The sequence below is a fragment of the Dendrobium catenatum genome, unplaced genomic scaffold (assembly GCF_001605985.2).
Source record: "Dendrobium catenatum unplaced genomic scaffold, ASM160598v2 original_scaffold_254917, whole genome shotgun sequence".
In the NCBI taxonomy this organism is placed as follows: domain Eukaryota; kingdom Viridiplantae; phylum Streptophyta; class Magnoliopsida; order Asparagales; family Orchidaceae; genus Dendrobium; species Dendrobium catenatum.
The window spans coordinates 221,212-238,164 of NW_021573316.1; the positions used below are offsets into that span (position 1 = coordinate 221,212).

General features: G+C 34.9%; 1 protein-coding gene across 1 annotated transcript; it reads left to right on the forward strand.

Moving 5' to 3' along the window:
* The first annotated feature begins 12,521 nt into the window (after positions 1-12,521).
* Positions 12,522-16,953, forward strand: LOC110103569 (RING-H2 finger protein ATL39). The gene is made up of 3 exons (XM_020832342.2): positions 12,522-13,021; positions 13,961-14,058; positions 16,091-16,953. Exons 1-3 carry the CDS (start codon positions 12,860-12,862, stop codon positions 16,431-16,433), a joined length of 603 nt encoding a protein of 200 aa, XP_020688001.1. The 5' UTR covers positions 12,522-12,859; the 3' UTR covers positions 16,434-16,953.

Consider the following 16,953-nt stretch of genomic DNA (forward strand, 5'->3'; position numbering starts at 1 on the left):
TTTTATGTCATCTTGCTGTATGTTTTGTTTGATGTTTCATAAATTTTGAATTATAAATGTTAACATGAAAGGATCATAATCATTATGATTTCTTTCTATCATCTATTTTAATTATTGGATAATTTAGCTCGAAAGGGTACCGACTTTCAGAGAGAATTCGATGCTTTTTGGTAGCTAGAAATAGGCGATTGCCAGACCTTTCTGTAGAACTCGAAAACTTCTTCGAGCTAAGTCAGACCTCTCGCTTGAGAGAGATTATTAGGTGCGGAGGAGTGCGGATGGGGAGAACTGTCCGCACAAGTATTGGGTACGTAGCGGAACCCTCACTCGGTACTGCTGGATACTTATAGGTACTCAGTACTTATGAGTAGGGGTGTCAATATTTGACACGACACGAAAACCCGACTCGAACCCGACCCGAAAAATCCGGGTTGGACCCGACCCGAATGCAAAACGGGTCGGGTTCGGGTTCCAGAAATCGACCCGTTTGAACCCGGGTCAGTTCCGGGTCCGACCCGAACCCGACCCGTGACCCGAAATTGACACCCCTACTTATGAGGACGGTGCGCACTCCACACCTAATAATTTTTCCTCGCTTGAACTCGACAACTAGAAGTAAGTTAGTCATCTAGACTTCGCATCCATGACTGTTCTTAGAAGCTCCCTCCCTGGGCCACTCCTCAAGGGAAGTCAACCCTCTGTCATTTCGACAATTTGACAAAAATTTTCTTGAAGTTGACTACCTTAGCTTTCATTTCTACTTCTCTAAGTTGAATTTTTTGACCTTTTTGATGACTTCTTTATCTTTATGGTTGCCTTAGACGAATCCTCTGCAAGCCAATCTCCTCAGCGACACAGCTCGACAACTTCCTTTTAGAACTCATCCATTGGGATGGGTTAACCCAACAAAAGTTGGCGACCCATATCTGATAAATAAGGTGATAAATTTAAGCAGCAGTAATAAAGCCGTCATAAACGAAGCCTAAGACATTACTCTCTTCATCAAACTATCGAATTGAGTCAAGTTTCTTATCCATACAAGGATACGCCTCACTCAAAGCAGCTTTCTAGTTTAAAATTTTAAATTTTTATACTAGAATGTTGTTTTAAATTTGTATACTAAAAAGCTGCTTTAAGAAGTAGTAAGAAACCTGTTCCAAACGAAGCCTTAACCTAGTGCTAATATTTTGAACTTTGAAGGTGATCATGGGGTGCTACAGTGATGGCATATGAAAGCATGGATGATACCATGCACATGATGACAGACATTAGAATAATGAGAGCAATTGTTCAATATATTGATGATGTATGCTATGGTGGTTCAGAGCAGGATAATTTTTCTATCAAGTTGGAGTGATGATTCTCTCTCATGACAACATGTCAAAAACTAATCTCCAAATAAGACATTATTAAGATATGTGAAGGTCAATATCCATGTCTTTCCATCTTGATGTTTTGAATTTTTTTAAAGTTATTTTAAATTCACAAAAACCTAGATGAGATGTGAACCACCTAAGATTTTGATTTTCTAATTTGATGGGTGGCTTTACACCTAATCATTTATGCTTTCCGCAACAAGTTACCCATAAAAAGAGCAAGTTAATGGTCATAAAATATTATTCATTCTTCTCTTTTAGGGTTCATTTGAGACGGTTTTTTTACTGTTTTTAAAAATAAGCTTTTCGGTACAAAAATTTTTTGAACTAAAAATTTTGTACTAAAAAGCTATTTCATAAAGCAGTAAGAAAGTCGTCCCAAACAAAACCTTATTCAATCAAGTAAAAAGGCAGAGAAAGTTATCCCAAACGAAGCTTTAGTGTGTAATGCTTTCCAATAAATTTTGAACGTTTATGAGAAAGGATACAATATCAATTAAAGAAAAGGAAAAAAAAAATTCATCTTGAAGGTTTAAAACAAATAATTGGTAGTCCAATAATAATATGAATTGAATTGTGCAAAAATATTTGACATGATATATCTAATATCTTGTACAATGCGCAATAAAAAATATTGTAACCAATAAAAATAATTAAAATTAAATTACTAATGATATTGATCTCGCACACATTTTTGTCTTAATCATGCAAAAGAAGTTAGTGCGTTGCTCGAAATTTGGTTTAAGGTGTGAAACCTCTTTAATAAGAATGAAGTTGAACTCTTAAACGTCAATATGCCTTTTGGTCTAATAATTATAATTACATTTAAAAGTAGTAAGTTGACCCTTGAAAACTACCAAATTGAGCACATTAATGTGGGAACTTTCTTAGGAAGAACGAGTTTCTCGAAAGTTATACGAATTGGGGAAAATTGTGAGGCTATTAGGTTAAACCAGACAATATTTTGATGCTTGAGAGATTGGATGTTACAAATGGTATTGAAACAATACACTATTAAAGATGAGAACTTTCATATAAGATGAAGTATAAAATCATGGGAGTCAGCTCTTGAACCCTTTTTGCAATAAATTGTTATATAGCGAGAGCCACCTCGCGAACTTATATGACTCGTCATTAGAATCTAATCTACGTAGTGGATAATTTTGTACTATGCGCAAAGATATTGATGAGTATGTTGATTAGCATATGAGATTATAAACCCCTTATGTTGAATTCCTAAACATTCATATGCCTTCTGCTATGACGGGTGAAATTTCATTATAAAGTTCAAAGTTGAGTGTGCTCTTAGGGGAGTCCTTCTGAGATGGGTGATCTCATAAGAAGTTATAACAATCGAGTACCGTGCTTTGATTTCAGTTGTAGGCTTTGGTGACCTGCTGGGCTTTGTAAGCTCATTATATGTAGTTTAAATTTTCAGGTCCGAGCAAGGCAACTGGAATGGAGTTCGATCAGAATGTCAGACGAATCCTTTCACTATTTGATTCTGGGGCATCACACTACAAGCCAAAATAGATACTATCTCGTTGGTTGAATGTTTGGGTTGCTACATAAGAAGCTAAAGAATGTTGAATTAATTTGAACAAAGGATTGAAAGCCATCCTTCAAGAGCCATCAAGAGAGATACTATAGTGTCGAGTCACTAAAAAACTAATCTTAGTAGAGCTTGGCTCTTAAGTATTATTCAATTATCAAACTTGATTGATTTATATTCAATAGGCGCACTTGTAAGCTCGATATGGTCCCTTTCAAACTTACTTGAATCCAACAATGGGTATCAAAATCATAACGTTCATTGTATCAAGATTGTTGGATTCAAATATATTTGTAGATGACACATTGACCTTTCTCATAAGACTAATTGGTATAAAAAAAGGATGAGAATGGAGAGATGGGTAAGTAATTAAGTAGAAGAGCTCAAGAATTTTATCACTCTTCGTGTAGAGTGATTGGTCTAAATCCAAAAAATTGCTTTCAACACCATATTTATAGGGTTGAGAAAACTATAGGAGATATTATACCTAAGGTATAATACAATAAATATGTACTCTAACTATTATATACATGTGAACAAGACTCTAATAGCTATATGTGGATAACCTCTCTGATGTGACCTTGAGACACCTCTAATGAGTGCCTCAGGTGATTGTCACGGGCAAGTTGCTTTATTGTTGGATGCGAGTCACTTGCTTACTAAGCATATGTGCTCCTGTTCGAGGCGAGTTCTCCTAAGACAATTGCCTAAATCGGGCTGATTCTCTTCCTAAGATGCCCCCATTAGATGGGGTTAATGCTCCTTGGATGTGTTTATCTTGACTTAGGCGTTTCTTTGAACTATCTAAATTGCAAGTTCTCATAGATAGGCACATATTTAGTCTTCGTTTGAGATGACTTTTTTATTGTTACTTAAAATATGATTTTAATCAAAAATCATAAAGCCGTCTCAAGCGAAATCTTTGGCATCATTTCCCTTGTACCTTACTAAGTAATTTTGTCCTCTTGGCGGTATTTTTTACCCTCTTGTGGGACAGATGGATGCACTAGAAATTTCATATTTTTCATAATATATTCAGAGCTTTCGGCCAGTTTAATCTTATAGGTTCGTGATGCTGACTTCCCCTAGTCGATCAAGCTAATTCAACTCACTCAAAATAATTTTGGATGTACAATACCAACAAATATTATTACAAATTGCAGGCATCGAATAACTTTCAAAAAAATAATAATAATAATAGAAAAAAACTAATGGACCCCTACCACACCCTTGCATTCTTCAGTGGAACGGTTTGTTTTGCGTTGGAGAAAGCGACTTAGCATTTATTTTTGTCTCGTAAGGGAAATTATTGGGTTCGGACACCGGATGCCGTCCGAAGCTAATAAAAATGTGTCACGTCACCCTCTACTCAGTATTGAGTAGTACCAAGTAATACCGAGCTCAGTACTGAGCTCGGTACTACTCAATACCGAACTCAGTATTTCACAATACCGAGCTCAGTAGTACTGCTCGGTACTATGAAGTACCAAATAGTAAGCTATATCCAGTATCCGAACCCAATAATTTCCCTGTAAGTAAAATAATTTCCCCGTTGTTAGAGGTCTATGATAGAGTAATTTACAAATCTTTCTATTCGAACATCTGTAAACAGGGCAAAAAATATGGCCAATTTGCATCAAAATAAGGAATCTTTTTTCCAGTTGAAAATATCACTTAAATAACTTGACAAAATTTTGTATGCAAATTTTTTTGGCGTGTGATGTCTCTGAAAAAATCATATGATTAGTGTGATCTCAATGTAAATTTTAAATTAGTTTTTTTAAATTAAAATAAAGATCATCTCAACTCCAAATTATGCATGCATATAATAGAATCGAGCGGCTCGACGATATGAATCTAATGAGCCCAAGATCATTAAATTCTGACATCATTAAGGCACTTAAATGCTGAAAAAAATACTTCATAATTGAGAGAATCTATATAGATCATAGGATAGAGTGTTTCAGATTGTAGTTAAAATTACAAAAATGTCATTCTCGAAAAGTCTATAAATAGAGCATCATTCTACATATAAAAATGAAAAGAATAGAGAAAACTAGAGAGCCCACATGCATTATTACGCTGCCACCGATGACTCCCACCAGCTACTGTCATCGACAACAACCATCGGTATCGACGATCACCATCAGTAATCATCTTCATCTTAAGACACTTGCCAAGATTTAACCCTATTTTTTTTATTTCAATCATCTACTTGTGGCTATCATACTTATGTAATCTTTAAAAAGGAAACCAAGCCGTGTCATTGGGTATTAAATGTCCATATATGGGCTAAGCATTTGTTTTCAAATAATCTCCTATTCTTTAGTCTATAAGGAAGGGAAGATTTTTCTATCACTTCCGCTATAGTGTATTTTTTCAACTCGATCAGCCCTTGTGGTTTCTTCTCTTTCCAGGTTTTTATTGTAAAAAAATTTCTAGTCTTACTATTTTTATCTATGCGTACTAAATTTTTGTACAAAGCTGAGACGTAAAACATACAATTTACTCACTCACTCAAAATTTCTAGCATGTAACATGGAGAATAATTCTATATTCAAAATTTAAAATTTTAATCTTAAAAAAACTAATATTTAACTACCCATTTATAATAATATTATTTATATCTCAATAATTGAATATACCTACACTATTAGCTTATATTTAGTGAATTAGTTACATGTCATTATTATTAGTATTATTATTATATTATTATTATTATTATTATTATTATTATTATTATTATTATTATTGTTATTGTTGGTGGTGATGGTGGTGATGGAACTTGTGATAGAGAGGCACAAAGTAATGTTATAAATTTAAATTTAATATAAGATTATGAGAACCGGACTCTCCGTAGATCAAACAAGGTTTGATGAAGATGATGAAGATTTTTCTCATCCCAAATCCTATGATTATCCTGATTAGGTCCAGTAGTTGTTTGGTTGAAGAAAAAGTAAATGCAAAGTATAGTGAATGTTTTGCTTTTTTACTTTTTCATGTTTGGTTAATCGTGAAGAAAAGTAAATTAAATTATTAATGTATTCGTAACTCCACACGTTAGTTCATTTTTCGTGTAAAGTGAACTCACTCAAAATCGTGCACAAAAAGGAATTCTGCATACGAGAAAGAGAAGCCCATGCACATAACACAACTTTTTTTTCTTCATCCTCCGACGAGAACCATTGTCAGGGTAACCAAGAGTGGAGACCTTAGCCATTGTTGTCTTCTGCTTGTGAAATAACACCACGTCATGATTCGACTCCATCATTGTTGTTCGACTTCGCATGCAGTAAGATCGACATGATTCTTCTGCTCCTTCCTCTTTTGTTCGCTCTGTTGCACATGCAAGGGCTTGACGATTCGCACGATTCCCCTCATTCGCTCATATCTGCTTCGATTTAGACAGCTGGTGGCTTGGATGGGGCTGGCATGATCAAAGCGGCGGCTTGGATGAGATGATGTTTCATTGCTCTTAGGTATGCTTTTCCACTTCTAAGCAACACAATGTTGTGGTCTGGTTGATCTGGTCACTCAATGCGGGAATCTGGAGCCACAAGATGGCCAGACCACCTTGTGCAGGAATCTGGAGCAGCAAGATGTGTCTTATGTGCTTGATTTTTTTGGGAATGTTAAACCAGTTGATGATTAGTTTGGGGACTTCAATATGACAAATACATTCATTTTGGGAATAAGTACATCATGTGATCGATTGAATGCCTCATCCAAACAAACCTTTGATTTTACTCTACTATGTATAGATCCAACCAAAAAAAAAAAAAAAAAGTTCCATGTAACCAAACAACCTCAAGAATTTACTTTACACTGTATTTACTTTACGGCCAACCAAACAGCCACTGAAGCTTGAGCCTAATTTTTTCATTTATTCACTAAAAGCCTTTGAAATCCTAAGTTTCTGCTATATATTCTCTCTCAATATTTTCGTCGTTTCATTCATTGATGTCTCTAATGATGACAAGGGTTTGGGCCCAAGATTTGAGTAGAGAGCTTAAGCGACGAGTAATTCTTATCGCTTCGAATCAAGAATAGCTTTGACATATGGTAAGGTTATATAATTGTTCGTATGGGGTCAATTAGGAGTGTAAGTGAGCCAAGTAGGCTCGTGCTCGACTTGTTAACGAGCTCACGAGTCAAGATTATCAAGCCACGAGTTAGAGCTCGAGACTGCACTCGAACTCGTATATTGAACAAGCTCGAGCTTGAGCCTATCTCGACTTGAAAGCTCGTTGAGCATCCGATTAAATTAAAATGTATTTAATTATTAATTTAAATTAATATTATATAATATATATTAAAAATTTAAATTAATTATATTTTAAAGGAATAAAAATATTTGAAAAAAAAAATTTCTTATTTAAAACAAAGAAATCGAGCAGCTTTCTAAACCAGCTCGAGCTTGTGCCAATGAATTTTTTAACGAGTCGGGCTCAAGCATAGCTTGATTAGGGAGATACTCGATTCAACTCTACTAGTTTACACCCCTGGGGACAATAATTGGAAGAGAGATGAAGATGGAGGAATTGGCATTAATACATTATACATGTTCCACCCACCTTCCTACATTTGGAGTTACTATTTTTGCCCCTTCTCATGTCAAATCCTAGTTTAATAGTGATTAATGTGATGCTCTTCATAAAAGATGGGCCTCTTTAGTATTTGATGGTGTGTTTAGGTTAAGAGTGTAAGCCAGTCAAGTAGACTCATGAGTTGGCTTGAGTTCGGGCCGTTCGGCTCTATAAATACCTCGTGAGGCAGCTCAACAAGCTAACATGCCAAGCTTGAGATAACCCTAACTCGAATCAATAGCTTGTGACTCATCTTGATATGTTGTTTAGGAGCTTTTACTATTAATCAAGATGCCTTTGGTTTGAGTTTCATGTATGTGATGTGTGTCTGAATTTGTCTTAATTGACCTAAATGTCAAAAAAAGTATTTTTTATTTCTAGAAGACCATTCAATACTCATTATATGCGGAGGCCGGACGCAGAACGCATTCCGAAAAACCAATCAGAATGTGTCACGTTATCGGTACCGAGCCACAGTTCCAAGCAAAGAGGTGACGTGATGCATTCTAATTGGTGTCCGGAAGACGTTCAACATCCGCACATAATAATTAATCATACTATAGATGAGAAACCTATCAAATCTAGAGACACGTCATGATGTTATGCCAATCTAATATTTTTTTTCCTAAAAAAGAGTAATGCAATAGTAATAACTCTACTAAATAATAACAATAATTACGAAGATGGCTCATTTCTTTTATTAATTTATTAATTTTCTTTTTTTTAAGTGATAGCAACTTCCATTACCAAATGACAAAGAAGCAACTTCTTCCAATCAAACCATTTATGGAAATCCACCATTTGTAAGAAATCCGCGGAAGATGAGTCAGCAAAATTTTATTTCCATTTTTTTTTTAATTTTCTGTAGCTTTGGGACTTATTCCTCGTTGGAGGTACCATATGATTTGATTTTAAATCGTTCATGATTTGAACATAAATGAATCAAAATAATTAAAGAAATTGATGTTGAAATTGAACCCTTTAATTTAAGGGCTAAATTTAAAAAATAGTTGTCGGATTATTTGTATATGATAATTTTAATGTCAAAGTATAACATTGCTTTAATTTAATCCCTCGGCCTTATAAAATTGATCCAAAATGATTCTTTTTAAGATTAAATTGAAATCAATTTTATAAATTTACAGACTACGGCTATGTTTGAGAAAGTATTTGGTCTTACTTTTTCGCTGCTTTTTTTAAATTTTTTTGTGCTTTAAAACTTTTTTGAAAACAATAAAAAGGTTAAATAAAATAAAACATAAGCTTTTATTTGAGACAATTTTCTTACTGCTTCTTAAAGCAGCTTTCTAGTGCAAATATTAAATATTTGTATTAGAAAAATATTTTAAGAAGCATTAAAACAATAGTCGTAAATGAGGCATAAGTTGAGATCAATTTTATATTACAATTACAACATGAGAAACTATTTTGAATCAATGTGGGAATTATTTTGAGATGTTTCTCTATATATATTATTGGTTTTATTATATTTAACTTGAATGATTTTCAAATTTATATTTATTAATGATTAAAAAAATTAGAAGATAAAAAATAATGTTAATATTTTTTTAATTTATAAACTCATTTGATTGTTTGTTGATGCGTGAAAATAATATTTATATCTTAAAAACTTTAAAAATATTTGCGGTTTAAAATTAATATTGATCTATAAATATCTATAATTAAATTATGGATTAGAATAAATTCATCATTTTTATTTTTATTTCTATTTTCAACCAACATAATGAGCAAATTAGTTCACTCCTTTTTTCTTTAAAAAGTATTAAATCAAAATATTTAAATAAATGTTTTTATTAATTTTGGATATCTTATACTTATTGCAAAATAAATATAATGATTTAAATATTTATCATAACAAATTTTTAATTTAATTTTTTTTTTTTTTTTGGGAAAAATTTGGGCTTCGCCCGTATATTTAAATATAAAGAGGGTAAACATTTACTCCTAAAGATTACAAAAACTTCCCAACAGACAAGTTGGGACAGCTCATTCGAGCATGCAAAAACCCAGCTCGAACCAGATCAAGCTTACAAAATCATCTATATCAAATAAATTGATACTAAAGAGCAAAAAAACCAAAAACTCCCTAAGACTTTAACACCTGGACTCAGAGTATCAAAAATCTCAAATAAAATATCCCCTTGGTTGCCAGTAGACCTTCCTAAGGGGGCATGCTTGGGAGTGTCATCATTGCCCAGGTGTGTCCAGTGAAGCACAGCAGGCATGAGGAAAGGACCCCTCCTCATAAGAATGCTCGAAAGGCCAGAAACCAGAATCGAAAACATATTGCAAATCCAACAGGGCACCTGCAAGTGAAAAAAGCAAAGAGCAGCCCAGCAGAAATAACAGCATTTAATTATAATAAGAGCTCATATCCTTCCACATTCCCAGCTTGAAATTCACAGCCTTTTTAATGGTAACAGCAGTGGTAGAGCTACTGCTAAATGAATTACCGAATCTCCTCAAATTACGCTCTTTCCAGATATGGTATACACTACAGCAAGCAAGAAGTAAGTTATAATTTTTTGTAGGTTGGATGGTATCAGGATCATCCGAAATCCATTCCATAAGCTGTAGAATGTTAGGCCTAAACAATAGATGCCTAGTAAAAGGAATGAGGCTAATCATAATATCATAAGAATAAGAGCATTCAAAGAAAATATGAGATGAGCTCTCAGAAAAAACATGACAGAGAGAGCAAGTCGTCGGCACAGAAATATTCCGTAACAGCAAGGCATCAGCCGTTTTTAAACCCCCCACAAGAGCCATCCATGTGAAAACTGAGAACCTCAACGCATGTTTATTGTGCCAGATGAGCTTATACCAAGAGCAGATGGGCGATATAGCATTGGGAAAGCCAATCAGAAAGTAAAGAAGTGGAGTTATACATCCTCATGATAATTAAGCAATTAAAAGCATATTGCATAGCCAAAAAAGAATGCAGACCTAATCCACCCAAGTGAATTGGCAAGCAAACCCTGTCCCAAGCCACCATGTGAATCTTTTTAGTCATACCAATATCCCCGGAAAATATAAATCTGGAACTAATCTTTTTGAAATGCTTTAAAACAGTTTTAGGCATAATGCCCCCACGTATCCAGTAAGCAATAGAGTTAATCATTGTGAATTTCAAGAACTGAAGTCTGCTAGCCAAGGATAAAAGATTTGCCTTCCAACCCGATAGTTTTTTGTCTATACTATCAATGAAGGGAAGATAGTCAGCCACTTTCAATCTACTAAAAGAAAGTGGAATGCCAAGATATGATATAGAAGAGGTGACATTTAAAATAGAAAGTGTCTGACAAATACTTTCCTGATTAATCACAGCTTTTGGGAACATAATAGAACACTTATCCAGATTTATCTTTAAACCTGAAACATTTGCAAAAGTGGTTAAAATATCATTGAGGATAATGCAATTTTCTATACTGGCTTCCCCAAAAATAAGAACGTCATCAGCGTATAGAAGGTGAGAGATAGAACAGCTCCCCATCTTAACACCTTTTAAAATCCCATCATCTAAAATAGAGGAGAAAGCATCCATGACTAAACAGAAGAGATATGGGCTAAGAGGACAACCTTGCCTTAACCCTGCAGTGGACGAGAAATAGCCTTCAAGGGACCCATTTAACAGAATAGAGAAGTTGACATCATAGATGCAAGCTTTCACCCAAGAAACAAACATACGAGGAAACCCTTTCTGAACCATTCTATCAATCAAGAATTCTCTTAACACAGTGTCGAAAGCTTTCCTTATATCCAGTTTAGCACAAAAAAACTTCCCACCACTTTTCTTAACAAAATCAATGACTTCTTTAGCGAGGATAATGTTATCAGTGGATATTCTGAATTTTACAAAACCAGATTGGTTAGATCTGATAATTAAAGGCATAATAGGCTTAATCCTATTAGAAAGAGTTTTTGCTATGATTTTGTAAATGGTATTGCACAAGGCTATGGGCCTAAAATCCGCAATCATTTCAGCATTCTTATGTTTAGGAATCAATGCAATAACTGTGGCTTTAACAGAGGTAGGTAAGTATCCTTTGGAGAAAAAGGATTTGACAGCCTTACAAACCATAGGCCCAATCACATGCCACCCAGATTTGTAGAAAAGGAAATTAAAGCCGTCCGGACCAGGTGTGGATGTAGAAGCCCTAGAAAAAACAGATTTTTTAATTTCCAAGTCAGAAACATGTTCAGTAAGAATGCCCCAGAAAGATTCTGGAATACAAACACCAGCCGGAAAGCAATCTATATCAACAATATGAGTGGTGGGAGGATTGAATAAAGTTTGAAAATGACAGATAATTTCTTTAGTTGCATTTTCAGAGCATCCCCTATAAAGAGAGGAAACAAGATTAACCGCAGATCTGCTATTCCCTTGCCTGCTCTTGATCCTAGTGTATAAGAATTTGAGGTCATCCTCCCCATGCTTAAGCCATCTAGCCTTAGCCCTTTGAATAATCCAGGATGATAATATGCCAGTATAAGCTGCAATATTGTGGTTAACAGAAACAAGAGATGTGTTGAGGTGAGGGTCTATGGGATTTGTTTGGAGCTTCTCCAAAATAAGTTCTTGTTGTTTATTGAGATCCTCAATATGCCTGCTAATAGAATTCGAGCTAGCCCAATACTTCTTTTTAATTGCACATTTCAAATGCCTGAGGGAGCTGCAGAAAGAAACCAAAGGATTCCCAGAAATTTGATTAGAGAAAACAGACAAGAGTATCGACCAGTACCTTTCAAAATTAGTCCAGTAGTTCTTAAAATATTTTTTTACCATTTCTTCCCTTTTTAGGATTTTTTTTTATTCACTTTAGGTATTATTCTTCAGAAAAAAAATTTGAATAGTTTCCTGATTTATTATTTAACTTTAGTGAGAATACCAGCCAAAAATTTTCCCCACTGCTCTTCCTCAGTCTCTTCCGATTTTGGCTGAGCTCTGTACAGAATGTCCTTTTTCCTCCCATTTTATATTTTTATCTGTCCATTAAGCGAATATAGACAAATATCTCCATCACTGCCAAAGCACCATAACAGGCAAAGCTAAGAACCACCTCCGCGGCTCCGCCGCTTCCCACCGTTAATCTTGTCACTCACTTCGCCGCAGCAGTCTTCATATCAACTTTACCATCAGCCAAAACTATTCCAGAATTCGAAGCAATGAGTATTGCGCGGCGCTTATTAAGCTTTCCTCTCCCGTCACGGACCAAAGCCATCGCCGCCGTCGGAGGCAGCGGCGAGTGAAGAGATCGGAAGAGTGGTGGAGCGGAGATCGAAGAAAAGAGGGATTTTGAAGGCTTGAAGCGAGGAAGAGCGAAATGCTGGGCTCGGGCTTGAACCTCGTCACGACAGTCATAGGGTTTGGAATGAGCGCCACCTTCATCGTTTTTATCTGTGCTCGATTGATCTGCGGCCGGATCCGCTCCTCGGAATCTCGAGCCGCTGCCTTCGGCTTAGAGCACCGCTCTGATCTGTACACGGTGAGTAATTTCTTTCTTTCGCCTTGTCAAACCAATTGCTTGTGATGGTATAAAGTGGTAGAAGATTTAATCCCTTCTGAAACTTGTGCAATGGGTTTTGGGAGTGAAGTAGGTTCTATGTATCTGCTTCAATTTAAGAGAAAATCTTTTCTAAAAAGCTCAAGAGCTGCAGTAATGGCAATCTCAAACCAAAACTAGCATCATAGTTCCGTTGCATGGAATGGAATGGATCCACTAAAGTGGAAGAGAAGTTTGTTGGAAACTCCTTTTCTTTGTATTGATTTATTACTTAATTATGCCAGGGAATGGCGTGAAAAACTTTTTTTTTTTCTTATTTTATTTTGAATAAAAACACTTTTAACAGAATTTCTTCAGCTAAGTTGAAAGCTTCTCTCCATAAATGTCTGAAATTTTCTTTAAGACGACCAGGCACTAAGAATGTGGGAAGATTTCGTCTCTCTGCGTATTTGTATTATTTCTAGTACTTCAGCGCTTAGAAATGGGATTTACAACGAAACTAGTAAATCTTCGATTGTGAACAAATAGAGAACTTTGCTAATCCATCTCCGCTGGATTAGATCTGTTTGTTTGCTTGCACAATTATACCTTTGTTTGAAGCTGGTTGGGTGCTGAATGGTTCTATTTGACAATGCTTCTATTGATTTTCAGTTTCTGCTTTGATGGAAGAATGTTTTCTGTTTATTTTAAGGAAAACTATCACATATTTCATGAATGTTCTCAGTAAATGTCTTGAAATTATCTTTGAAAGCTCATAGACTTATAGCTCTATGGACTTCCCAGTCATTCTAGATTGTAAGCCATTCTTTCATGGATTTAAGTTACAGTATCCATACATGAACACCTACTCTTCCAGTTCCGGTCATGTTCTGTACAGAATGTATTTATGTTGAGATTTTAATGTGCAAATTTTGCTGGCAGGCAGAACATGCATTTCATGGTCTAGAGCCAGTTGAAGTCGCTGCAATCCCCACGGTGAAGTTCCGTCGCGAGGCTTTCCACTCCAAGGAAGATGCCCAGTGAGTGAAACTTTGTCCATCGATACTTTGTCTTCTACATATTTGTTAAGATGTACTCTCAACTTTATGAAACTAGATTAAGGCTTTTGTTTGGGACGGCTTTCTTACTTCTTCTTAAAGCAGCTTTTTAGTATAAAATTAAAATAATTTTGTACTTGAAAGCTTCTTTAAGAAGTAGAAAGAAAACTATCCCAATAGAACCCTAAGGCTTTCATTGGGACGGCTTTCTTACTGCTTCTTAAAGAAACTTTTTAGTATAAAAATATATTTTTTTGTACTAAAAAACTACTTTAAGAAGCGGTAAGAAAGCCGTCACAAACAAAACCTAAATTGCTTAATTTCTGTACTCATTTTTCACAACTACAATTGTTTAACACCCAAATTTTGTTTTTGTTAATCACATTCCTTATTTAAGAAAGAAGACTTATTGAAGGACCCCAAGCCATGCATGATGCATATAAGCAAATTGTTATTACTTAAGAACGCATGTCATTGATCGTATAATTATCAAACTTATCTGAAGAGATGTGTGGTTAAGCTAACGAGTTATCTTTTGTAGCAATTTTATAGAACACAATCTGTATTTCTTGCAGATTAAGGGCAGAATTTTTGTTTGAGTAGATAGGCAAAATCAGTATCATTTTACTATTGTAGGCACTGAGGAGCTTGTTCCTCCTGGCAACTTATACCTACCCTAGCTAATCTCTGATTTGCATATACCTTACATTCATCAAGATGCCTCGACAACCTTGAATAAAATGATCGGGAGCAGATTCATCTGGTTATAGCATTGCTGTGTGATAATCTTATGAAAAATGCATATATGGTGATGATATCACAATGGATAATTCTAGGGAAAATTTACTTATAACTGGAATATGACTTAGTTGCCCTGATTTAGAACTCCACACACATTATAATTTGAAATGCTCTGAGATTTAATATTGGATATTGGAAGAAATTGCCAAAATCTTATGTAGTAACCATTTTTTCATTTTGTTAATCTAAACTAAAAAATATTAAGTTATGGAGCCTAATTTTTTTCCCTCTCTAGTAGAGGTATTAGATTTGACTTATATTAAGAAAGGTAGAGGTAGACCTAAAAAGATTTGATTAGAAATATTATAAAAGATCTTTCTTTATTGATAACTTGACTTTTAACAGGACACAATGGAGAAAATATATCCATGTAGCCGACCCCATGTAGTGGGACAAAGGCTTGATAATGATGATGTTGTTGTTGTAGTAAATGCCCGTTGTAAAATTTAGTTGTGGGTCTTATATTTGTATCAGAAGAATTAGGTTTGTAATTCTTCGCAATTGAATCATAGTGAAATCTGCAATGTCGATGATAGGACGGAGCCATCAATTCAGTGAAACCATATAAAATTCTATATTTTTTGTGCATTGATGATTTTTCTTGTATAATTTTATGTTTTGATTTTCTTTTATGTTTTCTTTTCTTTTATGCTCTATATGTTTGAATAAATTTTGCCTATTTCCAACACAAAAAGCCATCAAAATGGTTGGCTTCAAGTAATAGGCTTCGTTTGGGACAGCTTTCTTACTGTTTTTTAAATTAACTTTTTAGTATTAATTTTTTAATTTTTGTATTAAAAATTTGCTTTAAGAAGCAGTAAGAAAGCCGTCCCAAACGAAATCTTAATCTAAAATAACTATGACCAAATTCTGTATACTGTGTTAACAAATTTATCAAATTTTTTGAATGGGACTATCTTTTTTCTAAATAATATGAGTTCTGCCTTGTGCATGTTGCACCTTCGGGATTCTTGTAAAGTCCTCATTAAGGCTTTATTTCGGACAGTTTTTTTTTCTGCTTCTTAAAGTAGTTTTTTAGTACAATAAATAAAATTTTTATACTAAAAAGTTGGTTTAAGAAGCAGTTAGATAGTCGTCCCAAACGAAGCCTAAGTTTGATTGAGCAACTACCTAAAAGAAAAGCTAGCATGTTTTTTTTTTTCTGAATTTGAATGTTTGAATTGATTTTATTCTCACTTTTTTTCTCAATCAGATGCTCCATATGCTTAGGGGAATATGAAGACAAAGAGATGCTGCGGATATTGCCGGCATGCCTTCATAACTTCCATCTAAATTGTATAGATGTATGGCTACAGAAGCAATCGACATGCCCAATCTGTCGTTTGCCATTAAATGTTATTCACGAACAAAGCTTGGCATCTCCTTTTGCCAGATCCCAACAAGCTCATGGAGATGAGCTTGGCAATGATCATTCTAATTCTTGGCTTCTACCTACCTATCAACATACAGGAAGCAGTGGCAATAACTTGGAAATGGATGAAACTATTTCCATAGTTGTTGGAGTTGCAGATGGAGACCATGAGAGTGGTGCTTAGTGCATCAGAGTCACACCTGCATTCACGAAGCGCAGGAAGTTGTCTTCCTGTTTGTTTGGGCCGGCTTTTTTACTGCTTCTTAAAGTAGCATTTGAGCACAAAAATTTTATCTTTTGTACTTAAAAACTGATTCAAGAAGCAGTAAGAAAGTCATCCCAAACGAAGCCTTCATCTTGGATCCATAGAGATGACGGTATCACTCTACAATAACTTGAATGCCTCTTGATCTTTTGAACTTCCAATACAACACAATTGTTCAATTTTGGGAATTTCTAGGTAACTATGAACTGATTGGGTATGAGATCTGGATGCCTATTTCTGCTTCTTCTCTTTTGATTTTGTAATTGATTGTTCTAGAGAGGATGCCATGATGAGCTCTTTGAGGAAACTTGTTTAGAGGGAGATCACTTTCTTTGCATTGTTAATTGTCATTTTTTAATGCATTGATATAGATACTGGACATGGATATATTGAATTGAATTTGGATGTGTGTTCATGCTTGCGACGCAGCTCAGCTCAA

Bases quoted from the DNA above. Each gene is read 5' to 3' on its own strand.
- LOC110103569 (XM_020832342.2), top strand. From the start codon at position 12,860: ATGCTGGGCTCGGGCTTGAACCTCGTCACGACAGTCATAGGGTTTGGA. The intron at 13,022-13,960 runs GTGAGTAATTTC...TTTTGCTGGCAG, and splicing joins ACCGCTCTGATCTGTACACG to GCAGAACATGCATTTCATGG. The intron at 14,059-16,090 runs GTGAGTGAAACT...TTTCTCAATCAG, and splicing joins CACTCCAAGGAAGATGCCCA to ATGCTCCATATGCTTAGGGG.